This window comes from Oreochromis niloticus, linkage group LG8 (assembly GCF_001858045.2).
Source record: "Oreochromis niloticus isolate F11D_XX linkage group LG8, O_niloticus_UMD_NMBU, whole genome shotgun sequence".
Lineage (NCBI taxonomy): Eukaryota > Metazoa > Chordata > Actinopteri > Cichliformes > Cichlidae > Oreochromis > Oreochromis niloticus.
The window spans coordinates 8,561,352-8,589,305 of NC_031973.2; the positions used below are offsets into that span (position 1 = coordinate 8,561,352).

Sequence of the window (27,954 nt, forward strand, 5' to 3'; positions counted from 1 at the left end):
ATAGAGATCAAATTCTAGTGAAGGAAGTGGTATTTATATTCTGTAGAATCTCAGACCAGGGCTTAAAGAAAGGAAAAAATTCTGTGCCTGAAATGTGTACAGGCCTTAGGAGACAGGATGGATTAAGTTACCCGTGGGTATTACAATACTTTTTTGGAAAAAATGATGGCATTTTGAAAGATGGACATGGCAAATGCCAAGGCTTTCTGTAAGTAGGATCTGAGACTACATAACTGTTTCTCCCCTTCAAATGATGCTCAGGGGCTTTAAAATGTGTAAACAAGAGTCTGCACATAATGCCCATTGATCTGTACTTTTTTCCATTTCCTGAAGGGAGAATCTACATTTGAAACTTCACAGCCCATTGTCATTTTTCTCTGCTTAAGGTTATGTATATTTTATCAGAGTAATGTCACATATAATGGTTCTTTAGATTTTTTGTATTGTTTGTTGTTTACCCTCTGGCATGTAGAAATGAATATCCCACAAGAAAATAGCTAGGCACAGAGTACAATCTACTGTAAATTGTTTGTTTAGAAAAGATGTGAGGCAGAAAGTACGTCTCCTTGCCCTTAAAACATCAGTCTGAGATAAAGGCTGAGATGACTGGAAAAGGGGAATTATATCTTCTTGATCGGTGCGGATCAACCCACACAGTGAGTATCAGACCAAGACGAAGGAGAGATTAGCTGGATTGTCTGTCTCCCTGAGCAGTTTAGATAAGATTTTTACACAGGAGGCGAAGATCAGATATGTGCTTTCATTTTTCATCTGCAATTTCATCTTCTCAGTTTGAAGAAGAAGATGTATTGATGAGTGATCAGATAACAAACTACAGAGTGCCACATGCCTGTGCATGCGATCTGTTTCTTTTTGTAAAATCCAGAAGCCACTGTGTGCTGGATTTCTGTCTGATTATCTTTCAAGTCATTCTTATGGCAATCAATCAAAGTGATAACTTTAAATGAAAATTAAAAAGGTTTGCTGCGATTAAACTGATCCATTTTTTGAGAATACTATATAAACGTTCTCTGAAAAAAAATCCACATTCACCCATAAATATGGAGGCGCACCAGTATGAATGATGTGAGATAATGTGATGTTTTCACAGCACTGTGTGCACCCCATTATTCAGCAGCTCAAAGGAGCACTTTCAGCAGCAATAACTCGTAGTGATTATTTTCTGTATGACTTTATCAGTCTTTCACATCATTGAGGAGGAATTCTGATCCACACTTGTCTAAAACATTGCTTTAGTTAATTGGATTTTGTGGGAATTCTTTTTATCCACAGCTCTCTTAAGGTCCCAACACAGCATTACCAAGTTGAAGTCTGGATCTTGACTGGCTCATTGCAACATTGTAATTCTTTTCTTTTTCAGCCTTTCTGTTGTAGATTTGCTGCTGTGCATTGGATCTTTCCCCCAATGCCCAGATGGCTTCCAAGTGTCTACACTTTGCTAATACACCAGTAACCTCTGGATCCACCTAACTCTACTTTAATCACATCACATCTAACTCCTTTTTCTGTCTCACTATAAGAATGGACGAGTTCTTTAAACCTGTGATTTTCAGTAGTTGCTCTGCTTTTATACAAGTATGTCAGGTTAGATTTTATAATTAAGGTAATCAACAGCTAATGACTAATTTTGTAAGGAGCGACCTTACGGAATAGCTTCGTTTATCAAAAGGATTAACAACATGTACAACTTTGTCAAAGTTAAATACAAAGGAAGATAAACTAAATCAAACTTCATCTGGTTTCTCTTATGTTTGGAATTTTGACCTGTGTAGTCAGATCACACGAAAAGGAAATTAATCTGCATTAATAGCAAAAAAACTCAATTTGAGACATTCTAGTAAAAAATATTTGTTGTTATAATGCAGTATGTCTAATATCGTTCACTTTTTGAAAGAAAAATATATTTTTAAGAGTGGGCAGTCCAATGATTCATTTATGAAGACATATTTATGAAAGTTTAGCAAACAATGCTCAATCAGCTGCACTTGACCTTTCTCTTCCTTTTTTCTCTTTCTGTATTTATTCTCAGCTCTTCCGTAAGCTGTATAATGTGGCCCACACATTACATGCAAAACCAACTAATTACTGCTATCCAAACTTTCCTTTTAGCTTCAGCAATCCTTGTCCCTGACAAAGCCAACAACAATATGAGTAGTCTTGCTTGTGAATGCCAAGTACCCAGAGCTGAATAAGAGTGCTTATTTCCCTTTTTAATTATCTTATAGCAGGTTGTCTCCACGAACGCCATTTCCCTGTAAACAACTTCTCCCTTCAAGCAAAGTACACAGTAATTAAACCCAAGGAGATGGTTAGATATTTGTTACGTAAATACTGTATAATGTTGTCTTGGCCATAAATAAAAATGTGCTCTGTTAATAAAAATGCAATTTGTCACAATAAATGTGTGTCTGTTTGCTGTTTATCTGTTTGTTGTTTGGCTTAGGGGATCACTCTTCCTTTCGGGCTTAAACAGGTAAATAAACTATGAGTCTCATAGTGAGGTGTTGGTTTGAAAAAAACATCTAACCACCAACAGCAGCACCAGCAAACCTGCTGTTTTGCTTCTGCGATTTCTAGTTTTGGCTGTTTTCCAAGCTGATCTGTTTACTTAAACTAAAACTATGCATCAACATGCACAGTAGCCCAGCTCTCCCACACGGTCCTCTGTCTGAGCCCTGCTGCTGACTGGCAGCACAGACCAACCTCATGTTTACGAAAATCTCACCTTTGTCCATATTTCTGGGAACTTCTTTCAGGCAAACACATGACCTCAGTAATAAAAAAAACACTGTCAGTAAATTATTATTTTAGCAGAAAAGTCTGGCATAGAAAACATTATGCTGTGTTCAAACTTGTATGTTTTGCTGACAACTCATTAAAGCATCAGTTGTATTGATGAGTTTTCTGTGAATAAGACTTCAAGCGCTACACGCTGTGTAAGGCTGCTGGCATGACTCTATGGAAGGACAGTGGGTCAGTGGTTGCACTGTTGCCTCATAGCAAGAGGATACTTGGTTTGAACCCAGACAGAGTCCTTGTGTGTGGAGCCTGCATGTTGTTCCTGTGCTTGCTTGGGTTTTCTCCAGGAGCTTCAGTTTCTTATTGCCATGAAGAAAAGAAAAAATGTTGTGGTTAATGCTAGCTGTCTGACAGGTTTATGAAAACGCTTTAATACTCAAGGCTATAAGCTAAATGCTGATGAGTGTGCAAGTCTTGACATGTTCGTCATCTTACACTAACAAGTACAAGTTGTTTTTTTGGGTTTTTTTTGTTCATTTCAGGCACAACAAAATACATATATTAAACATAAAGTGCACAAAGACAAAAAACAAAATTTACCTGAAAAGGAGTGGGACGAAGAAAACTTATTAAATCCCACCCCTATACTCACTCATCAGCAAAAAACAATAGCTTCCCACAGCTACGCCCATCATTGCAAACCAAACAACACATCAACAGCCCCGGGCATCTCAACGGCAGCTCGCAAACTGAATACAAAATATATTAATTATAAATTGCGTTACCACAGGTAACAGGCAATAATAATTACATAGTAACAAACACACATCTACACACACGTACATATATGTACATACATACACTTTTTTTTCTTTTCTTTTTTTTTTTTTTTTGGAATCCATACCAGCAATGGTAAGAGAACAGACATTACAGAGCACACCAAAACCATCATTGAGTATACTGTGACCAGACCAACTGTTTGTAGAGGAATTTAAATTTATGAATATTTTTGCATTGTTTCAGTTGTAAACTCAGACTGTTCCAGATTTTCACACCACATACAGACACACAAAAACCTTTACGGGTTGTTCGAGTTCTGGGTAGTTTAAATTCTCCGAAGCCTCTCACATTATAAGCCCTTTCTCGAATTTCAAATATAGTTTGTAAATTTGCAGGTAGAAGTTTATTAAAGGCTTTGTATAAGATTATGGATGTATTGTAATTAACCAGATCCTGGAATTTAAGTAACTTTGCCTGAAGAAAGAGTTTGTGAGTATGATCTAGATAACCACCTTGTGAATAATACGCAGTGCTCGTTTCTGTACTGTGACTAATGGATTGGTTGTATTTTTATATGTGTTTCCCCACACTTCCACACAATATGTAAAATATGGAAGGACCAGGGTGCAGTACAGAGTACGAAGTGCATCTTTATCAAGGTATGGTTTCACTTTGTTCAAAACTACGAGGCTTCTGGAAATTTTGGTTTTTATGTGTCTGACGTGGGGTTTCCATGAAATTTTGTTATCAATTATGACTCCCAAAAATTTGTTTTCACTCACATTATCAATTGGTACACCTTCTATAATGATTGGTAATTCTATATTATATTTTAAATTACCAAAAAACATTGCTTTAGTTTTATTTATATTTAATGATAATTTATTTATATCCATCCATTTTTTTATTAATTTTAACTCCATGTTTACAGTCATTACAAGATCAGTATAATCATCGCTACTGAAAAATATGTTGGTATCATCTGCGAACAGTATGAGTTTAAGTACTTGAGAAACATCAAAAATATCATTTATGTAAACATTGAAAAGTTTTGGTCCCAACACTGACCCTTGGGGAACACCACATGTAATAACAAGTTTCTCTGAATGGTAATGCCCTATGCTAACATATTGTTCCCGACCCGTTAGGTAACTTTTTAACCAGTTACCAGCTTTCCCTCGAATACCATATCTTTCCAATTTATCCAATAAAATTGAGTGATTGATTGTGTCGAAGGCCTTTTTGAGATCAACAAAAATACCAACTGCATATTTATTTTTATCCAGTGCATTAGTAATTTCTTCTACTGCCTCAATTATCGCCATTGAAGTGGTTCTTTGCATTCTGAAACCATACTGACCAACATTTATTATTTGATGTTTTTCAAGGAATTTTTCTAATCTTGAATTAAAAAGTTTTTCTAAAATTTTTGAGAATTGAGGCAGTAGAGAAATAGGCCTATAATTGGTAAAACTGTGTTTGTCATTACTTTTGTATAGTGGTATTACTTTCGCAATTTTCATTTTTTTTGGAAAACAACCGGACTGAAATGATAAATTACAGACATATGTTAAGGGACTAGCAATATTCAGAATAACCTGTTTAACTACAGACATATTTATGTCGTGATAATCCATTGAAGACTTACTTTTACATTTTAATGTGATATTTATTACTTCTTGCTCATTTGTAGCTGAGAGGAACAGTGAAAAAGGATTTGACTTTATATTACTGATATTTTCAGCAGTGGTGTGTGACACTGAGTTATGGCATCAGCTTTTGCATTATGTGGGGTTACTGTTGTAAAGGACTGTGTTAGTATCTTTTTTTCCCAGTGCTTAAATCTAACCTGCATGTTAAAAAAAATCTATAGTGCAAAACTGAATGAGAACACACTAAGTAGTCATTTGACTTTCAATACATTTCTCTTCCAAGGATTTGAGTGCTTTGATTCATAATCTACGATGTGGAAACTATGAAAACCATTTTCTTTAACAGTTGATTTTTTAAAGATAATTTTAAAGATGTTTTAACAAAGCGGTGGAGAGACTTACCGACCAACAGAGAGATGTTGCCATCCCCATAAAGGTCAGGCTATTCCCTGACCTTTAACCACGCTAAGTGCATGGCTAAAGGTCAGGGAGTGGCCTCAGATTGATTGCGTTTCCTGCTTCGTCTGCTTTTGTTGGAGATGTTGTAAACTAATGGAAGTTCATACATGTTGAAGAAGACTTCTCACTGCCTAAGCATTTAACACATGAAGATGAATTACTTCAATTGATTTCCTACACACACACACACACACACACACACACACACACACACACACACAGCTGTTTCATATGGACTTTTCTGTTCCATTGTTCAGTGAAAGGCTGAATAAGAGCAGCTGTTGACTGACCGGTTGAGTGCCTCACTTTAAGCAACAGAAAATTTCTATATTTAGAATATTATTAGAAGCATATTATACTTAGTATATGTAGTCCATTGCTAAAATTCACTGCTGTTTAGTACATTGTTTCAGACAGATAGATAAACTGTTTTTACATTCTTCTGCAATCCAGTCGTTGTACCTGATAAGATAGCTTTAAGGATTTTGTTACTAGCTTCTTTTGCAAAAACACATAATTTGTTCACATTGTTAGACAGCTTGTCAGGCATGAAATAGTATTTTTGCACCAACAAGGTGATTCTGATAGAGCTATTGGCATATCTTTGTAATGTGTCCTTAAAAAAAACAACAAAAAAAACATGGACCTTGGCATGTTAAGTGCAAAAGAACTGTCAAGGTTGAAAAACTATCTACAGCAGATGAATACTATCTGAGAGTCAGAAGAGGTCAGAAAGGGGTTAAAACTGTGACTGTTTTTAGCCATCTGTAAAACACAGTGGAGGCTCTGTGATTGTTTTAGGCTGTATTTCAGCCATCAGCTTTTGATCAGCCATGCTGTACCATCTGGAAACTGTCTGATTGCTTCAACAACAACAGTAAAAACATAAATGAATAAAAAAAGCACACATTATTAAAGCGGTTCATCTTGACAGAGAAGGGGATAAAAGACTGCCAAAGGAGCTGTGGAATGTCCTTCAAGAAGTTTAGAAAACTATTCCTGAAGACTACTTATAAAAGTTACAAGAACACTTGCCTAAGAGAGTTCAGGCTGTGTTGAAGAATAAAGCTGGTCATACCAAATACTGACTTTCAAGCTTTTTGAAAGTGAACAAACTCTCTTTTTTGCCTTACAGGTTGTATTTCTTATTTCTGTGTACATTTGCATATTTTTCAATAAATCACCACCTAATTTTCCTAAAAAACATGGAAAGAAATTTTGTTTCTCAGGACTTCTATAAAGTACTTTAGATAGATCTATTAATGTATTTTAATACCATTGACTCATAGCCTCTAACTGTATTTGCTGTTTCAGTTAATCTTCCCCCACTCTTTCTTCTTGTGCGCTCCAGGTTTCAGGCACCATGAGCAACATGAGGAGTGGCCTGCACCAGCACCTTGCGAGGCTTGATGAGATCTTTGCAACACGGGGCGACTACGTGCAGACCCTGCAGTTCATGCAGCAGATGGCTGACAATGTGATCAAACAGCTGCTCGGACTGTCTGACTGGGAAAAAGCTAAAGTGGACCTGGCATCCATTGCCGATCAGTCAGCAACCATAGAGTACTACAGGTGGGGAACAGAAGAGTACATGTGTCAGGGTTGTACTGTGTGTGAATCTGTTTACTCGCAGTGTGGGCGATGCTATAAAAGTGTCTAGTTAAACAGGAGGAGAAAACCACCCAGAGCTCGAGGACAGGATTCAGGAAGGATATTTCTGTCAAAGTTGGTGCACGTTTCTGTTGCCCTGAACATTTTTAACGGTTTAAAGCTCCCCAGATACGTGGGAGGTGGAATTTGCACATTTATTTATACAATGAAAATCAGTAGAAAAGTGTTTAAGGAATATAATTATTAATGACTTTGGAACAAGTTTACTTTTCATGCATACAGTCTTTTATATCAGTTTATATGGCAAAAGTTTATCTAGAAGACATCTAAGCATCGGTGCAGCTAAAAGGCAAATTCATCAGTGTTATGTTAAAAAAATAATCCAAATTAAATAAACTTGCATATAGTCATGCACATTCGTTTTATAGCTGCAATGAGCAATTTGAACACGGTGGAATAGATTACTTTCTACATGCTATGACCTGAATATATCACATAATATTTATTGGGTGGGTTTAAATAATAATGCAGCTGTGTTTGTGTGTGTACCTACATACTGCATGTTAATTATCTTCCAGACAGTTCTTTAAGATGTTCAAAAAAAGAAGCATCCCATTGAATGATTAGCAATCATTGCATAAATGAAAACAGCAACTACTACTGCAAAAACTACTGCAATGTGTTAGCGGAGCTATTTTCCGAGGCTTTGTCTCGCTGTTGTTACTCTCATCGTCTTAGAGGAAAAAAAAATGGGCCCATGTCCAGTTTTTATTTTTATTCTTGAATAGGCTCAGTGGTGCTTTCTGTGGAGTCTGCAGTAACAGACAGGCTTATGTGTTTGTATTGATCTGTAATGTGACTCCTTTGCTCAGCCAATAAATCAATACCCCACATAGCTCCATTCTAAAAGTGTAGGCAGACTGCAAGCAGACAGCCAGACATTGTAAGCTGTTAATGGACTCATTATCACTGCTGCACTCCAACAAATAGTTTGTATGCGGTTGGCTGTCTGTGCTTCCTGTTTTGTTTTTTTTTTCGTTTTTTTTTTTCATGTTGAACTTATAAAAGCCTGAGTGTTGTTCACTCTTCCAGTGTTGTTTTGTTACTTAGTCACAAAAAGTAACATTATTACTTCCAGGAATTGCTCAGTATTCCTTTTAACTGTGGCCCAATGCAAAACTGCTGTTTCTAAACATTCTTAGTTTACCATTCAGTTTTTTTCTCTCTCTATTGATCTGTTTTTATCACATCAGATTTAGATATCAACAGCATCAGTACTTTTTTCTTTATCTACATGGTTTCTAAGTCAAAAGAACTGGCCAGCAGAGTTTACCTGTTCTCTCTGTGCCTGTGTGGGTCCTCACAGGGGCTGCAGCTTCCTCCCTCAGTGCACAGACATGCCTCTTAGGTTAATTAATGATTAACTGGTGATTCTAAATTGGCCGTAGGTATTAATCTGAGTGTGAATGACTGTCTGTCTCTGGGTGTTATCCCTGTAATGGACTGGCAACCTGCCCTTCACAAGGATAAGTGATTAAAAATGGAACAGCGATCCTTCATTGTTATTCCTGTGTTTTGAAGTCAGATACATTGCAGACAGTTAAATATTTGTGTACATAAACACTTTCAAAAGCCAGATTTTTTCTCACAAAATTACCTGACGCTTAGATGCAGGATACAGTCACCTTTGACCTGTCTGTGAGGGTAAACAGGTATAACTTGAGCAAAACATCAGGAAAGACAGACAAATCTCAGTCTTCTTGTATTTTCTTTCTTGGGGAAAAGAGGCCTTGCTTTTTATTATACATACATGCCACCCATTCAACCTCCCGCGTGTATTCATGCTTTGCTCAGACTCTAATTGGATTAGGATAACATAGACAACAAGGTGGCAGCGTTACTGAAGTACCTCCCATGCTGATGCCCCAGCTTCTTGTACTGTCCCCTGCTGAGGGGGGAAAGATAAAACGAGGAAGGAGATGGCGGCGAGGGAGAGAAAAGGGGCTAAAAGGGAAAGAGAGAGAGGGGAGAGAGATTAAAGAGACTGACAAAGAGGGGGAGGAAAAAAAGATGGAGAAGAGATGTGAGATGGATTCTGTCAGAGGGGTAGAAACTCTGGCTGGTGAGAAGCAGAAAGAAATGATTAAATAGACAATAAGAATATACAAAGTGATGTCAGAGTAATGTATGCAGGGTGGAAGATGAACAACGATGGAAATAGACAGGAAATTAAACTGAAACGATTCCCCACAGTTTGTATTTTTCATAGCATGAAACATTCAACCACATGGATTTGAATCCATTCATTATAAGCCATCTGGACAGGTTTACTGTGTCCAGCCACAAACTGTTCGAATAACAGATGGTTACAGTGAGGTGGACAACTCTACCACGTTACACCCGCCACCACGAACACACTTTCACACACACCCCTAATGCACGTATCTGATGATGTGAAATTAGGTGCAATACTTTACCCTTTCTTTCTTTTCCTGCTTGTCTTTATGAGTCATTTTTTATTTCACTAGGTTCCAGCATCGATTGAATTTTTCTGTATATTTTGATTAATTATAATAAGAATGATTCTCTGCAGAAATCCTGTTTTTTTAACAGTTGGTAAACCACTAGCTAGCACAGCGGAGTGAGGTGCAGTTTTAAACAATTATGTGGCACATTTACCTCTCAGAATTCATATTTCTGTATGTGTAATTTAAAATAAATTGGTAGTGATGCCTGCTGTGAAAAAACGTTGTTGGTTGCTTTCAAGAGAAACCCGTCTCCAGCTATTGACAACAAAGGTATTATTACGGGTAGAAATAAAGGCAAAAGTACAAAAATAAAGGCTACATTTCAGAAACTGAATTTCTTTTTAACCTCCCATGTTCCGTCACCTCCCATAAATAAAAGGCATTCACCAGCAGCAGTTTAATTTTCTGGTCTGTCTGTGTCTGCAGGTGGCTCACATACCTGCTGCTCCTCATCCTGGACCTGATCATCTGCCTGCTGGCCTGTCTGGGACTGGCCAAGCAGTCCCGCTGGCTGCTCACAACGTGAGTTTTATATACCCTGTAACATTGAGCTATTTTACAGCAACAAGCTATCTTTTTGTTCACACGAAAAGTGGTAATCTGTTCCTCCCCCCCCCCAATTCTTTTATGTGATATTTTTCTTCTCTTTCCTTGCACAGCAGGAGGGAGAGACAGTGGGTGAAAAGCAAAGGCAGGATATATAAAAGAAAGAGTCAGTTGGGAGATTAGTAGGCTAAGCCTTAACTAACGGGGTGCTATTATGGAAATAAAATATATTCATTTTTCTTTTCTGAAAATATTCCATTTTTCTATTTTTTTAAACAAAAATAGAGATGAGTTGAGTGAATTAGTATGAGTTGGTGTAGATGAAGGAAGCTTGAGGCGTGGTAAATTGTCTGTGAACAAGGCAGCTAAGCACTGAATCACATCCTTGCTCAAACACTCGTCTTCTAGCCATTTCCGTATGTCACCCTTTGCTTTTTAGCATTGCCAGCAGTGGGCTGAACTTGCTCAGCGTTACCATCTCAGTGGCTCTGCTTTGCAAAGAGGTTTGGAAAGCAGGGGAGAGATGAGATGTTATCAGCAATACAACTTCCTAAAGATTGTTTTCCCTCTTTAACACTTGACCTGTTCTAAATAGACTGGGCATGAATTACATTAAACAACAGTAGGTGGAATTTTATTGTATCTCCAGATTATAAAGCATGTGATTTATAGCTTTTTTGTTGTTGTTTTTAGTTGTATCACACTAATGCTACTCTTCAGAGTGACAAACATCCAGAATGAATGATAAATATGTGACAGCACATGCCAGCTATACTAAAACATAAGCAGTAAAAGAAAAAAAAAAACCCACAGTAATACATTAACAGGCGTTGGTTCGTCTGCCTTTTAATAGGCAGCCAGAATGTGCAGCGTGTTGGTGTTAATGAACCTAATAATCACTTTCCCACACACTGTAGTGCATGTTTTGCTGAAAAGGAGCTTTCAGAGAAAGAACATGAAATCCGTCCTGCCTTCTATTCCTTCATTCAGCATCCTGTCTCTCGCAATCAGTCATTTCAGGGTGTGAGCTCTGCTAAACTTGCCCTACTAACCACAAATGCACTCCAGGACTAACTATACACACACACACACACACACACACACACACACACACACACACACACACACACATAAGATGAGTCAGTGTGAAGAGTGTCTGCCTTCCCAAGAGATGCAGTCTTCCACTAGAGTGGAAGTGGTTGGGGGCAAATTACACTCTGGAGGCCTACCAACTCTTTCTGGTACATGCCGTCTGGCTGGGTGTTACTGTGACATACAGTAACAGCTTACACCTACACGTTAGAGATTTATAAAGCTCACTGTCAGAGAGATGTTTATTTGTGTATCTTTTACAACTGCTTGGTTTTGTGAAGAGGCATTTTTTGCGGTCGAGTTTTTCAGCCGTGATTCTTTTTATACGTCTTTAACGTGGCAAGGACATTTTGGTTTTGGGTGGTGACTAAAAACTGTCATCTCAAATCCGGATACACAGAAACTATTATGCATATTCGGTCTGAAAGTGCTGTAAAGTACAAAAAGCTTCAAGTGCATGTGTATTCCTAAAGTAAAGGACAGAAGAAATTTAATTTCCCTGGATGGCGGAGATCATTAGGACTGTGACGAGCAAGGATTCGCAGCGCAAGTTGCGTTAAAAGTAATAAACGGTTTTTCAGGGGAGGCCTGAATTTCTTAAGTAACCTTGAATATCCAGATTACTAACTCAAGAACACTTAACAAGCCCGAAGCGAATAAAGAACAGGCTTTAGTTCAGGCAGCCGAGTCTGCTTCAGTGCTCACATGACTCACTGTAGAACATTTCCAGCTCACCCTTTTAATCATGGAGCTGTAATTAAGCCTCATTATTGTGCTTGTATACTGCTGATTTGCATTTAGAGAAATGTAAAGCAATCTGAATTGCACTTTCACGGGCACAACAAAGAAGTGCTTTTAATTAACATATCTGACAGATGTTCAATGGCAAGATATTTCATTGATCTTACATAACATGGCATGAGTAATATCTCTTAAAGTCTTGGAAAGACACTAAAAATGACAGAATAATACTATGAGCTGGGAAAAAATACAGCACTTTTTGCCATAAAATGCCTGTTAACATAATTCAGCGTTCGATTATGTTGTCCTAAAAAACATATCAGTCAACCATCTCTTCTTAAATAGTTATATAAATTTAGAACATGTGCAGCTTTAATGTTTGGCTTTTATCTTCTTAGCTAATTGCTCATCAAGCATAAAACATCAAGCTCATCTCAGCAGGGAGTGGGAAGTGACAATACTAATTTTCCCCTCAAGGGAAATCTAGATTCAGAGCCCACGGTTAGGTGCTGTGGTGGGCGTGGGGCTTCTGAAATGCTGACAGCAGTAGTCTAAACAAGCAGTGGTATATCTCTCAGGTTAGCGTGTTTGCACTGCGTTGTATTGATGGTTTAACTACACCTCTGTGATCAAAAGCTTGCATTGTAAGTCTGTCGTTGGGGGGTGTCCCATGTAAGTGCAGCAGCAAGCTTGAGTTGGGCATCCTGAAGGGTCCCTCACTTCACTTCATGTTTGGAAAAAATAAGCAAGGAAGTGAAAAATAAATGAGCCAGGGAGAGATAATGTTCCTACTGTAGTGGAAAAACTTTAGCATATGTTGTCAATTTACCCATTAGTGCTGGGGTAAACATTGAAGGAGGTAATTGCACAGATAAACCTGTTCAACTGTTCATTAATGCAAATATCTAATCAGCTAGTCATAGGGCAGCAACTCAGTGCATTTAGGCATATAGATATGGCCAAGACAACCTGCTGATGTTCAAACTGAGCATCAAATTGGGGAAAAAGGGTTACCTAAGTGACTTTGAGCGTGACTTGGTTGTTGGTGCCAGACTGGCTAGTCTGAGAATTCCAGAAACTGCTGATCTACTGGGATTTGTTGGGAAAATCCCAGTAGATCATCTCTGAGATTTCCAGAAAATGGTTTGAAAACAAGCCAATATCCAGTGAACTGCAAAAATGTCTTGTTGATGCCAGAAGTTAGAGGAAAATGACTAGACTCCTTTGAGCTGTTGGGAAAGCATCAGTAACTCAAACAACTTGTTGAACATTGAAGTAGATGGTCTACAGCAGCAGAAGACCACACTGGTTGCCATTTCTGTCAGCTAAGAACAAGAAACTGAAGCTGCAGTTTGCACAGCTCACCAAAATTGGACAACAGAAGACTGGAATAACATTGCGCAGTCTGAGCAGTCTTAATTTATACTGCGACATTCAGATCATGGGGTCAGAACTTGGTGTAAACAACATAAAAGCAGGGATCCATCCTGCCTTGTATCAAAGGGTCAGGCTGCTGATGGTGCTGTTATCATATGTGGATATTTTCTTGAAATACTTTAGGCCATTCAATACCAGCTGAACACTGCTTAATGTTCAGCTATTATTAAATGGCCAACAGTGCACTCACTGTTGAACATGACACGGAGTGCACTATACTCACATGGCCTCCACAGTCACTAGATCTCAATCCAAGCAATGTTTCTGGCATGTTGTTGAATCTATGCCCGGAAGAATTAAAGCAGCTCTGAAAGAAAAAAGGGGTCCAACCAAGTACAAGCAAGGTGGACCAAATGAAGTTTGTTCTGTACTCAAGAAAGACGCATAATTTTCTGTTCCAACTAAAATGTCCAAACTAGCCCCTTGTGCTAAAGGTGTCCCACAAGGAAGTGTGCCGGAGCCTTTGTGTTTTTCCAAAGACAATATAGAGTTTAATTGTTAAGTTAAATTTCTTAAAAGTTTAAGACACTAGCCCAGGGGTCGGCAACCCGCGGCTCCGGAGCCGCATGCGGCTCTTTAGTCCTTATACTGCGGCTCCGCGTGGTTTGGGAAAATAAATTAGAAGTATTTAGCTGAAGTGCATTTTATTTGTGTTTAGTTCTTTTTTTAAAAACTTGTAGTTCTATATTGGAAGATTGTTGTGATTTTGAAATATAAAAATAAAATAATATTTTATTATTTTTTTCATCGCTCAAAATAAGCGTTACACTCGGGGAAGCCGGTGTACCCGCCGAAACGCTGTGCATTTATCGAGACTTTCAACCCCAGGTAGGCCAATTATGGATCTTCGGATCCACATTATGTCGGCAGCTGTTCTCCACCGTGAACTATGTTAAAAACAAACACCGCTCCTGCCTCACAGATGACAGCTTACAGTCCTGCGTAAAGATGAAAGCCCCGATTTGCAGACGCTGTGAGCAGAGGTTCGGGACCAGAAGTCTCATTGTAAACATATCACGGCAGACCCGACGATGTTTGCATGAACATGCTTTTCAGCATCTCTATATTGACCACTTTTCACACACGGTTGCTGTACGCATACAGCCGGCTGCAGCTTTTCAGCTCACAGCCCGACAACACAATAGCAGAGAGAGCACAGACTTTAAGGCGGCGAGGCGTGATTGCGGGTGCCGCTCAGGTGCGTCCAACTCCCATTCAGCGGCACTGCAGACCATGCCCCGCCACACACATTAACAAGGTAAAATAGATATTTAGGCAGAATTTTGCAAATATCTATTTTTTTTAGCGGCATAGTGCTTTTTTTCCAATTACTTTTTAAAAGGGTGGCTGCTCACAACAGTTTTTGTTTGCTACATGGATCATTTTAGTTCAGCTGGGTGTCTTTCCTTTTGTTATATTTCTTTAAGAGTTCAAAATGTGTTAATTACATAAATAAAATGTAATTTTCTCTGTAGCACTTCATGGATTTCATAAGCAACACACCTTAGTTGCTCTGTGGATTCTTTTAAAAAGCAGTTTCTGTTCAAACAAGCCTTTTGTTGATCTACGTATTTTATATTCTTTACATTATTTACATTTGATCTTTTACATTGTGTATAATGTCTATTGATTGTATTGTTTATTTTAATATTTGTGTACAGCGCTTTGTGACTGCCTGTCTGTGAAAAGCGCTTAATAAATAAACTTTACTTACTTACTTTAGTTGTTCACACAAAGCACAAAGGTAAAAAAAAACAATATATACAGTGTTATCTTCATTTTAGATTTCAAAAAGTATTTGCGGCTCCCAGTGTTTTCTTTTGCATGGAAACCGGGTCCAAGTGGCTCTTTGGGTGTTAAAGGTTGCAGACCCCTGCACTAGCCCGAAGGAAGAAAAACAGGAATACATTTAGTTACTTTTTGTAGAAACAATTTATATTTACAAACACATAATAATTATACTATACTAAGTATAATTATAATAATTATACTTTAGCTTAATTGTACTCACTAAGTAAAATCCATATTGCCACAACTGTCTTCATAATTAAGACATTTTAGACAATAAGGTCAATCTCCTAAATTTGCTCAGAGGAAATAAACACAGTTTAACTTGCAGTCCAAGTTAGTCTGTGATGGTCTCTAAGATGGCAATCACAAGGTGGAAGCCAAAATTAGAAACTGAGAGAAATATGTGATTACTATGTCAAGCTAATTAGCATTGGCAGTGAGGTCTCAGTACCCATGGATATCTGCTTTGAGGTCACATCTCTATCATTTTGCTCAGCTTTAATTAGAACGTTTAATGGGGGTTTGTGTAAGGATGACAAAGCTTTCACTTTCTATACATTTCAATAGACTAGCTATAACAGAAGTTTACAGCAAAAGATTTTTTTAGTAGAGAAAAAAACCCACTTCCCACTCTGATTTAATTCAGAGTGACTTGACCTCATCCTTGAATGCATTTACTAGCATCATCTGACCTGCTCATTGAATTCTGTAACTTTTTCACTTGACTCAACTTTACACCCTATTTTCCTTGTATCCCATTGATTCCCATTCATCTCACAGAGCACAAAACTGAATAATTTATTTTAATTTCACTTTAGTTTTATGTCATCACAGTCATCACAGGGCACTTTACAAAGAAAAGTAATTACCTTTTCTCTATGTAGTGTTGAGAAGACATCAAACAATAAACACTCATCAACTGATGGGCTCAGTTACCGTAGATCAGAAACATGTAGCTACGTGGACAAAATGAGGAAAGACTGGAAAAACAAAGACAGAGAAATGCATGGTGAATGAAAGAGAGAAGTGCTTTCAACACAGAGCAGTTTGCAGTTCATGTGCCCCGCTTCCCATTTACATTGGGTCTCAGTATAAAACATTCTACATACCACTACACACGCTACAGTCATCGGAACATTTTTCACATGACCCTATCCAGTCCTGTGAAAAACCAACTGCAATTTCTTGTGCTGTATGACTTTATCATAAACCAACATCATCATCGCATTCTTGTGGAGGAATGTGGCCCACTCTTCTTTACAAATTTGCTTCAGTTCACTGAGATTTGCAGGTATTCATCTGTGCACAGGTCTCTTTAGATCCCACCACAATATTTCAATCAGGTTGACTTTGGCATACAGAGAGGTTGACTTGATGTCTCCAGACTACCCAGGTTCTGTGACTGTGAAATGAGCCTAATTATCATCCTTCTACCACCGTTGTTGACAGTTAATATGAAATGTTAATGTGACATGCTGTGTTTTTTGGTGTTGTTTTTTTCCAAACATGGTCAGTGTGTGTTATGGCCAAACATCTCCACTTTGGCCTCATATGTCCAAAGGATGTTATTCGAAAGATCTTGTGGTTTTTTCAGATGCAACTTTGCACTGTCATGTTTTTTTTTTTCATTACAGATGGGGTCTTTTCTCCTGTTAACTCTTCCAAACAAGCCATACTTGTTCAATATTTTTCTAATTCTACTATCATGAACTTTAACATTAACCAGCTAACTGGAGCCTGGAGATTCTGAGATGTAGTTTAACTGTTTTTTTGTGCAGTTTCTCTGAGCATTGCAAAGTCTGGCCTTAGGGTGAATTTGCTGGGAAGATTGGCGACTGACTTGTTTTCCAGTTGTGAATAATCTTTCTCACTGTAGTATGACAGGCTTCCCTGTGGACAGCAACGGTTGCTTCTCTCAGGTTATTCCTTTCGCCTTTCTTCTTTGGCATTGTGATAACACAGACCTGAATGTTCCAGACCAGCAAATTGACCTAAGAAAAAAAAAAGAAAGAGCTATTCGCTCATTGGAAATGACAGTTGGAGCATTTGACCATTGCTGTACAAGCTGCCAACTTTTCTTACATTTACAACTTGTCAAACCTTTGTCCACATATCCAAAGCTAAATTTTGTTACACCGAAGAAAACAAAATAAACGCCAAGACACAGCTCCAGTGTGTAGGTTATCATTCAACTTATGGTTGTCTTAAGAGCTTGAAAAAACAAGTTTGTGAACTGAAGAAGCATCTTAGGTGAATGGTGAAAACATTAAAGAAGTCCAGTTTTCTTCATTTTTCAAACTCTTATGACCAGCTCCAGTTCTTAACAAATTTATTAGATCATATGCCCTAAATTAACATCCATCCATCCATCCATCCAATTCAGTACCTATCCCAGCAGCCATAGGGTGAGAGCCGGTGTACACTCTGGAGAGGCTGCCGGTCTATTGCAGGGCTAACAAGCCTAAATTAGTGTAAATTGCCAAAATCATTTTCTATGTTAATGTATGTATAATAGTTAATCCACCAGTATGCACAAGCTCTTTATCAAAACAGCATTTTTAATGCTAAAATATAATTATACTTGTTATCAAAGAATTTTCAAATTATTTGTTATAGCTATAGATACAGATATAGATATAGATGGCTAACAGTAGCATTTCCATCTATGCTGAAAATGTTTTCCTGTTACTGGCAAACAAATTATTGGTGTGTCACCAAGATGGTGGCTAGTGAAAATGAAAAGTGTACAGAATTTTACACTCAGGGTTTTGTCTGTTTTGAGCATAGCACCAAGTTACTTGGAGTGTACTGGGTATAGCTGTCCTTTTTAGTGTGACTACTCTAGGCAAACAAAAGAGGAAATGTATGATTTGAGATGCAGCATTAGTATTTCATGGGAAAAATACAGGAAGAGCGCAGTCTTCTAAGGCCAATGTCCTAGCTATTAATTTTAAAGAAAGTGAGAAAGTGAGAATCTGCACCAAAATACAAAAGGTTCATTCTTTTCTGCTGCTGTATCTCTGCAGCAGGTTTGATGAAATTTGGCCATGTAGCTTTTGTGTAATTTTGCTGACAGAAAGAGAGACAATTGGCACAGCAAATGTAACCCTGTGAGGCTTTTGTCTGCGAGGAGGAATTACAAAAGTGTCAGAAAATGAATCAGAATTTTCTTCTTATCCCTTTATAGTTGTTGTAGTTACCATCAAGAACCAGATGTGATACTGGTGTAAAGTGTTCTATACAGAGCCCTTTATATAGCCATATGCAGATATAATCACATATTAATGCAGGTTATTGCAGTGAACAAGTAAGACGGTAAAGAACGTTTGCATTAGTTCTGCTTGTCGAGTTCAAATTAAGATAAGGAATCTGTGAAGCCTCACTCTCTTTCCTATCTCGCGAATTGTCTGGGCCTAGTGAGAGCGCTGTATCAGACAGAAGGAAGGAGTCAGACTTTAAGTATGAGGATCTGATTTGAAGGCAGAGGGCGTTGAAAATACACTGTAGAGATGGCAAAGGGAGTATATAGAGAAGTAGAGATAAAGGGAAAAGGACAGAAGTAGCGGATTGTAAGTTCAATATTGGGAGCTCAGTATCAATTCAGTGCATTGAGAAATGGATTAGCCTGGGATCTGTGGGGTGCTGAAAGATGAACAGGCTGGCAATGAGCCTGGACATGCATAGAAAAAAAAATCCGATTTAAACTGTGGTGACATGAAGCAGGAGCTTATCGGATTTTCTGGAAATTCTTTTCACTTAACCAGAGCTGATCTATGATTGTTTTTAATAGGTATTGATCTCCTATTTTAGTGCATCAACACTTTCCTGCATGCCAAAATGGACAGCCAGGGCCTGCAATCTCTCAGCCTCTGTGTATATCATTTGATGTCATCTTCTTATCATCTAATAAATTGAGATCATCAGGGTATGGATTCACTGTAAAACAAACACATGGGTGCAGGAATATCCATCCACTGAGTTCGCTATAATCAGATGTCGGCAAACAGAGCGGATGAGCACTGTTGAAGATTAGCTGTTCTTCTGCAGCTGTATGTTGAGGCAGCAGAATCAACTCCATGGAAGTAAACATGACCGCTGTGACTTTTTCTGGTGATGACAGGCTAGTGACATCAGCATTTCTTCCTCTTGGGTCGAGAGCCATTTCTTTTGAGTAGCAGAAGCTGTTATGACACGGACTCTACAATAGCTCTTTTTGTTTCTCTATTTTGATTGTTATTTTGTTATATACAGTAGTTATAAGACATGCTTACAACATGCAACTATTCCAAAGGGATCACTTGATTACTAGTTTGGAAAAGTAGTTGCTTGCAAAGATAATGACTCAACTCTCCTTTGAAGCATATCTTAGCATTCATGGCATTCAGCTTTGTGATTTTTCTATCAGTGCAAAGATACAGATTAAATGGAGTGATTAGACTTAATATTAGGGGCTCAAAAACACATCTTCAAATGAATGTTGATGTAGGAACCATATCAAATTAAAGGTGCTGATATAATAATTGCAGATTTGTATGACAAACCCAGGGTACTGCTTGGTTTTCTAGCAGTGTGATTACAATACTGTTCACCTGTAATCACTGCAAGTAATTGGAATGAACCTAATGCAAACCGGGTCAAGTACTTAAATCACTGACTCATTCACTTGGATAAATACCAAGCTTTAATGAGCCATTGTGTCATGGTCTACTGAGCCTTCAGTTAATCTTAGTTTGATTTAACAAATAAACAGATCAGTGCACTGAGTTTCAATCTGACCGTTGTTTCTTTGTATTTCTGCAGGATGATGGTGTTTGGAGTGCTGACGCTAGTCCTGAGCTGGACTTCACTGGGAGCTGACCTGGCAACCGCTGTGGTAAGCTCCCTCGCTTTCTCACCCCTGAGTGACTGACTTACTTTGATATAAAATACCCTAAACTGGTCGCCTCTCTTATGATACTTGATAGTTTGCAGAATTTACTTCAACTTTATGCATAGTGCACTTAGAAAATGTGTATTTGGCTGAGGGGGAAAAGATGACCATCCACAGTTCTGTGTAATTAAACAACTGTCTCATAGACATATATGCACTTATATGCATAATATTTAAGGTATTAGCTGCTAATTAGTGGTTCTAAGCTTAAAATCTAAGTATTTAAGCTTTATCAGGATTTTAAGGTAACAATAATATTTATGAAATCAGTCTAAGTGACAGAGATCCCTCACAGATGCACACAGTCATCTAAACAGGTTTTATAACTGCCCAATCTCAAATTCTTCTGATCACAGCTATCCGTCTACCATGTCATGAGCTTTTGATCTCTGCTGTCAAACCACACGCCATTAAAAATAGACTGACAAAAGAACAAAATTGCAAACCCACACCTTCTCAGCAGCATTATACAGAGCTGAAAAACCCGATTCCAATTCAAGGATTATGACAACACGAATCCAATTGCCGTATTCACACTGAGTAGGTGATTAATTTCAGTGTTTTTCTCTATCACCGTCCCAAGGCTTAAAAAAGCCGCGCAAGTGTTTGATCGATGTGGAGGTGAGAACTCACCGTGAAAATAGAGAGAAACATGAGACACAATGAATATCAGATGGCTGAGCACCGGTGTTTGACTAAGCTGCCTCAGGCGTGTGTGCTATTTTTCTCATTTTTGTTGCTGGATGTTGCTTTTTTTACTCAGGGCAGCAGAGGATTGTTTACATGTGTGAATTAAATTTGGAGATAATGAGCGTCAAGTAAGCAGGAGTAAGTAACAGCGAGAAGTTCGATCTGTTGCACAGTGGTGTCTGGTTTTATCTTCCTTTTTATCTGCATGTTCAAGTCTTCTTTGCAAGGCTTCACTCGGTGTGGTCTTCATTTCCTGACACAATGACACTAATGGTTTCCTTTTATAGCAATGCTATGGCACACATGTATGACTGAAACACCAAAACCCCCATCTGCATCCACCGGTCAAGACATTGCAAATACAGACAAATACAGAATTTCTCAGTAGATAATTCATCCTGTCCATTTAGTCTCCTGCACCATGACACATGCTGCGCTCAGGTCCATCTATGGTGTGTAAGGATTATATCAACAGAAAGACAGTACTTTCCCTTTAAGGAACTTGAAAGCATCCAGTAAATTACATGGTAATCTAACTAAAACGTCTTCTTGTTCTACATCTCCACTTGATAAATGAATAATATAACTTTTCATAAATTGCTTCAGAAGAGTCACAGGTACATCTTGTCCTCTTTGACGTAATGATTTTATGTGTGTTACAAAATCATTCCGTCTCACTTTTATGTAACCTGTCTGCTCGGTGTCACTGAGGCTGACTCTGAATGGTTTGTACACCCTCAAAAAATAAAGAACCTGTCTTTAGCGGTACAGCAGCTTGTTACTGGGTACTACCCTGGACAGGAGGTACTTATTCTTATTCTTGTGGGCCAAACCTTGTGGAGCCCAGTCCTGAAACTCTGGTGGCAATTTTGTACTTTATTAAAATGGCACATACACAGATCTGTTAAAAAGTGTAAGAGTAGCTCTATTAGAAAATCATCAATATATTTTATTTTTCATTCGTACTCTTGGAAATGATTTTGGTCAGGTTTGAACCCAGAAACATCTTGCTAGTAGATAACAGCACTAACTACTGCACCACTGTGCTGACAGTACACTGTATACAAGACAGATACAAAGTGAAACTTTTCTGGGGGGGTTGGGGTCCACAGTTAAAAAAATACATAAATAATTTTTTTTTAAATGGGCATTTTCTGTGAATTAACAAAAACTCCGTGAGCTACCGTAACATTTTTTGTAATTTTAGACATTAATTTGTCATATTTTAGGGCCATGCTGACAGATTTCTTTAAATTTTCTAGAAAAGCATTTCTTATCAGGAAAGTAGCAAAAACCTGAGTTTTTCTGATATTAAAATATCTCGGGGTTTAAATGTGTAGTTAAACTTCTTTAGATTGACAGACAGCGGAGGTCCACTCATTTATTCCACTTAACATCAAACTGTAAATGAGTTTATTGATAATATTTTCTTTTATGTTTCTGTAATGGTTAATTAACTGCTATGCACAGGATCTTTAAAAATGATATTTTTAATACCAGTATATAATTATAGTTAACCCTGAATTTTCTGATGTACTTTTTTACAAAAAAATGTTTAAAAATCAGAAAACATATTTTTTTGATTAGGATGCCAAATTAGTTATTTGCTTGCAGTCCTTGACAGAAAAATTACTTTTAGCTGTTTAATTTTATGCTCAATTCATTACAGATTTTTTTCTGAGAAGTCCAGTGTGCTCAAATTTGGGTGTAAATATGTGAAATCAGTTTGCTATTAATTAATACCAAAATAAATACCAAAATAACTAATAATGAAAAATTTTATTTTGACACATTTCTGAAATGTTTTCCTTTTTTTATTACAGGTAGTCTAATAAATTCATTAAGGATCCAGATGATACATTTGTGTAGATAGTCAGGATAGAAATTGGCTTTTGCTGTACCTCTGTTTCTGAGAATTTATAGGTGAAGTCCACCTGGGTCTTTTCTTTGCCTGGGAGTAAACATCATAAAGGCTTCGTAAAAGCAATTACATGAACAATCTGCACTGGCTCCTCAGACATCATTTATGCGTGTAAATAGGAGCTTGTGCTTATGTCGATGCAAGTGTTACTTCTTAAATGAGATGTTTATGTGAGAGGCCCAGATTTCGTGTGTGTGTGTTCCTTTATATAAATGTGAGGGTTATATACAAACTGCTTGCATAAATGTTAGGCAGACAGTTGGTGCTTGTGAGTCAGTGTGGACTTCACAGGTTTCAGTTTCTAATAACAGACTTGTAGACATCATACATCATCGTATGAAGGCATTTCATCTTTAATAAATGTTGATTCATTCTTTATGCTGGGAATTGTTGAAAACACATTTATGAGAATGCACTTTTTTAATCAAGTGTCTTCTTTAAACAAATTCTTTTAGAATTTATATAAAATAGAGAAAAGCGGAAAAAGCAGTTAGAATGTGTTTATTTGATCTTTTCAGCCCTAATTCCAAAAAACAAAATTTAACATAGAGAAAGATGTGAAAGTACTCATTAATTGAAAGATCTCTTTTGAATTTACTATTTGATTGAATTTATGCAAAAACCTCATTTATAATAAAATCATTGACAGCATTTTCAGGCACTACAGACTGAACACAGGACAGGCCAACATTCCTGTTTAGATGTAATTGTTCTACACAATTCTTCAGCTCACCGAGCCAGCTAGCACCTATGGGGAATTTGTGCGTATGTGCAGGAACACCACACACATGGTGACCTCTTTAACCACCACGTACCACTGCCATCTGAAAATGTCTGAAAATCTTCGACCTCCTCCACCCCGACTGAGAGCTGAACTTGTGAAAATCGATTTGCCACTGCAGTCACGCAGCTGTGTCCCACTTTAAATAAGAATGAATTTCATTGCCCTGCTCTAATGATGCAAAAACACCCACCGCAACCACGGGAACTAACAGCTCTGCACTGTTTAGTACATAGAATCTGGATTTATCTGAGTTTCTGATCAGCTTCATGTGTGACTATATTTACAGGTGTGACTGACAGACCTGCAAGATAATCTTCACATCCTGTCTGTGTGCAGACTGCACTTAAATTAATGGCTGAATACTTAGTAAATAAATGCATAATGAATACACCCCATTGGCAGAACTCCTAATTACCAACAGCGGGTAGTCAGAACTTTGCATTTTCTGAGATTCACTGTCGTCCCTTCAGGAATTCTAACAGACTTGCTCTTGAATTGTAGAGCTCCTTGGTATCCCTCGTCTCTAACAAACTAGCTCAGGTTTGCTGGGAAACACAGTTTGCTTTATCTCTTCTGTGTGGGGCTCATTAGTGTACCCCCAGAGAAGGTTAAGCTACACGCAGTGTTTGTCCTGAGCCCCGGGGACATTTAGCATTCAGACGGCACAGTTCAGCGGAGACTGCCACTTGTCTTTTGTTATTTTTGCCAAGGCAGGTTTCTTGTTAGCACGTTGCATTGAATTGAAAAGCATTCCTGTTAAGATGTGTTAAAGGGGTACAAAAACAGCCTTATTCCCTCCACTGTGTCAAAAAGCGCTAAAAATGATAGCAATCACTATTCATGTTTCTGGAAAAATGTTTTAGTTAAAAAAATATGTATAAATAATTGTCAAGGTGATTACTTGGTATTTGACACACCACATCATTCCTTCTTTGAAATGTGAGTCATGAATTTTTTTGTGAGTCATGAAATGTGAACCATTCAATCTTTTTTTCTGATATGTCCTTGTTTCCCACTCTCTTTCCACTCCTCTCACATCTTCTGTTTTATTTTAGGGCACAAGTGATTTCTGCATTTCCCCTGACAAATACATCATGAGTAAAACAAAGGATGTCATCAGTGCTGGTAAGCTTCAGTGTGAATAATAATGATCCTTTAATGGATTCATTATGTGACCATAAATTTGTGGCCATGGTGATAATTGATATTTAGCAAAGAGAGGACAATGATGATGAAAAAACATTTTCTGTCTGCTTTTGTGTTTGTGTTTTCTCAGATATTGTTCATTACTATCTGTACTGCAACCAGACTCTCTCCAACCCCTTCCAGCAGGTAGGAAACGGGATGTGTTGCAGAGCTCCTCGCAAAAATTGCAGGTCATAAAATGTCCACACATCTAAGCCAAAAGAGTTTTGATTAACAAATCTTCTGTAGACATTTGAAATTAAATCTTTATCCATAAATGAGGATTTATGATGTGCAGGTAAAACTGGACACTTGCTGGGTATTTTACAGATACAATTTAACATTGTTAAATGTTATTTTGGTGGCTATGCACTTGCCATCAACATTATTAGGTACACATGTTCATCTGCTAGTTAACAGAAATGTACGAGTCACAGGGTGACAACTCACTGCTTTTAGGCATGAAGACATGCTCAAGATGGGCTGGTGAAATTCAAACTAAGCATCAGAATGGGACAAAAAAGGCGATTTAAGTCACTTTGAACTGTGTTGTGGTTGGTTGTTGGTGCCAGATGGGCTGCTCTGATTGTTTCAAAGACTGCTGGTCTTCTGGGATTTCCCCAGACAATCATCTCAGGGGTTTTCAGAGAATGACCCAAAAAGGAAAAAATATCATGTGAGCAGCAGCTCTCTGGGTGAAAATGGCTTGTTGATGCCAGAGGTCAGAGTAGAATGGCCAGACTGTTAAGCTTATAGGACAGGAACATAGCAGAAGGTATGCAGAAGAGCATCTCTGAGTGTACAACATATTGAAGCAGATGGGCTACAGCAGCAGAAGACCACACAGGCTGACTCTCTTGTCAGCTGATAAAAAAGAGTACAGTTCACACAGGTTCACCAAAACTGGAGTATAGAAGATTAAAATGTTGCTTAGTCTGATGAGTCTCTAGTTTTGCTGTGACATTTGAATGGCGAGAACAGAATTTGACAAAAACAACATGAAAGCATCTGTCCTGCCTTATATCATTATATAAGTTCCTACTGGTGGTGTAGCAGTGCGGAGGATATTCGATGGGTACTGTTTCCAGCAAGATAACACATCATGTTGCAGAGCTCAAAAAATCTCAAACTGGTTTCTTGAACATCACCAGATACCAGACCTCAATCCAGTAGAGCACCTTGGTGGAACAGGAGATTTGCATCATGGATGTGCACTCAACAAATGTGCAGCAACTGTGTGATGCTATCATGTTAGTATGGAGCAAAACCTCTGAGCAGTTTCCAGCACCTTACTGAATGTGTGCCATGAAGAATTAAAGAAGTTTGAAGACTAGTAAGGTGTACCTAATAAAGTGTCTCGTGAGTGTATGTTTATTTTGAATTTAACAAATCTGTTCAAACTACCCACTACATCAACATTCAAATAGAAGCTTTGTCCTGATTTTTTAAAAACTTTTTTAAAGGTATTAATGAGGAAATATCAAACAGATTCATGATTAAGCTCAATGTTCTGACCAATCACCTAATATTAGTTTAATTATGGCAGGATTAATATTATATTCTTTTTCATAATCAGCCCTTTAAAAGACTCCAAATTTCTCCATCTTAGAAGTTTAAAGAAGAAACTGTTACTTATTCTTTTTTTTATTTATTAAATAGAAACTGTTATCTGAATTATTATTATTTTTAAATCTTGGAAATGTGAATTGTGTAAACAGCACAATTCACATAAAAGACCATTTAAATATGAGCAAGGTCATTCCTGACTTATTTAAACAGACTTAAGACAGATGTTGTTGTGGCGATACTAATCGATATTAATAGCTACAAAAACCAAATGTCGCTCCGTTTTAACAGCAAAATGCCTTCATGTCTCTTGAACTGTAATTTGCGATGCTCAGTCCTTGCTCATTTCTTTGCCCCTCAGGCTTCATCTTTGTCAGGCTTTCCCTTCGTCCAGCCCTGTCTGTCTGAGTTACATCCTAACTTCTAGCAGAGGAGTTATAAAACCACCAAGGATCAAAGACTGTCGCCATTATTTTTCTCTCTTTCTGTTCTTGCTTCCTTGATGCATGACAAAGCATACCTTAGTGTTACAAAACTGCCGAGACAAAGGCTATGAAATTGCACGTTAGATGAAACAACCTGGAGAATCTCTTCTCCTCCCACTCTTCTGAGGAACGGTGGAGTTACTCTTCAGGGAAGCAGTTTGTGGGTCACTTCACTGACTTCCCAGCTGACATCAGTCAGCAGTTAAGTCAATTTCTGTAAGTTCTGGTTCACCAGACCTCAGATCTTATTATCTGGCTCTTGTAGACATGCCCCGAGGAGCACACCACAAGAGCACAGCGGCAGAGGGCAGACAAGCGTCACCTTGCCTGGTAAACAAAGTCAGCGCTCTTTTCACTGTCACAGATAGCCAACAGGTGCAAAGTTCACAAGCAAGCTGGCAGATACAGGAATTCACACTGATTGGCAAGCAAACAAGCTTCTCCCCCCTGTTTATCTTACTCTCTTAGGTGTTTGTCTCTCCGCAGTGCCCTGCAGGTCTACCTTCCTGCCCCAGAGTAACACTGCCTTTGGCATCACTCCTGTGCCAACTCTTTATCTATTTTTATCATCTCTTCTCCTTTTTTTACTGTCCTCCTCCATACACTGTCTTTGTCCTATTTTTCCACTTTATTTGGCTTAGAACAAACTCACCCAAGATAAAGTTGGGGGAAAAAAATCAATTGAAGCAGGTCGACTGTGTAGCAGAGAGCTACTGGGCCATGGACGATCATGTAGATCAAGAAAAATGTCAGATCAGAGGAAAGCAATTACATTTATGGATAGTTGAGGTAATTGACCACATCTTGTTTCAATTTAACACTGTGCCCCAGGCGTGGGGGTTTCCAGGCTCGTCTTGTTAGGCTGGATGACTGTGAAGATACAGATTTACTTTGAAGATATGGCAGATTAATTGATGTATGATCATACTTGAATGTTAATTAAAAAAAAGGCAGAAGGCAGGAACGATTGTGTTTCAGGTAGAACAGACTGTCCCA

At 38.1% G+C, this 27,954-nt stretch overlaps 1 protein-coding gene across 2 annotated transcripts in view; it reads left to right on the forward strand.

Moving 5' to 3' along the window:
* Positions 1–27,954, forward strand: part of ttyh2 (tweety family member 2) — a 67,991-nt gene that overhangs the window by 34,718 nt on the left and 5,319 nt on the right. For both annotated transcript variants that reach the window (XM_019362269.2, XM_019362270.2), the window contains exons 4-8: positions 7,003–7,223; positions 10,217–10,312; positions 20,198–20,270; positions 24,778–24,847; positions 24,999–25,054. In XM_019362269.2, the coding sequence (XP_019217814.1) occupies positions 7,003–7,223; positions 10,217–10,312; positions 20,198–20,270; positions 24,778–24,847; positions 24,999–25,054 (516 nt within the window). The remainder of the gene's footprint in view (positions 1–7,002; positions 7,224–10,216; positions 10,313–20,197; positions 20,271–24,777; positions 24,848–24,998; positions 25,055–27,954) is intronic.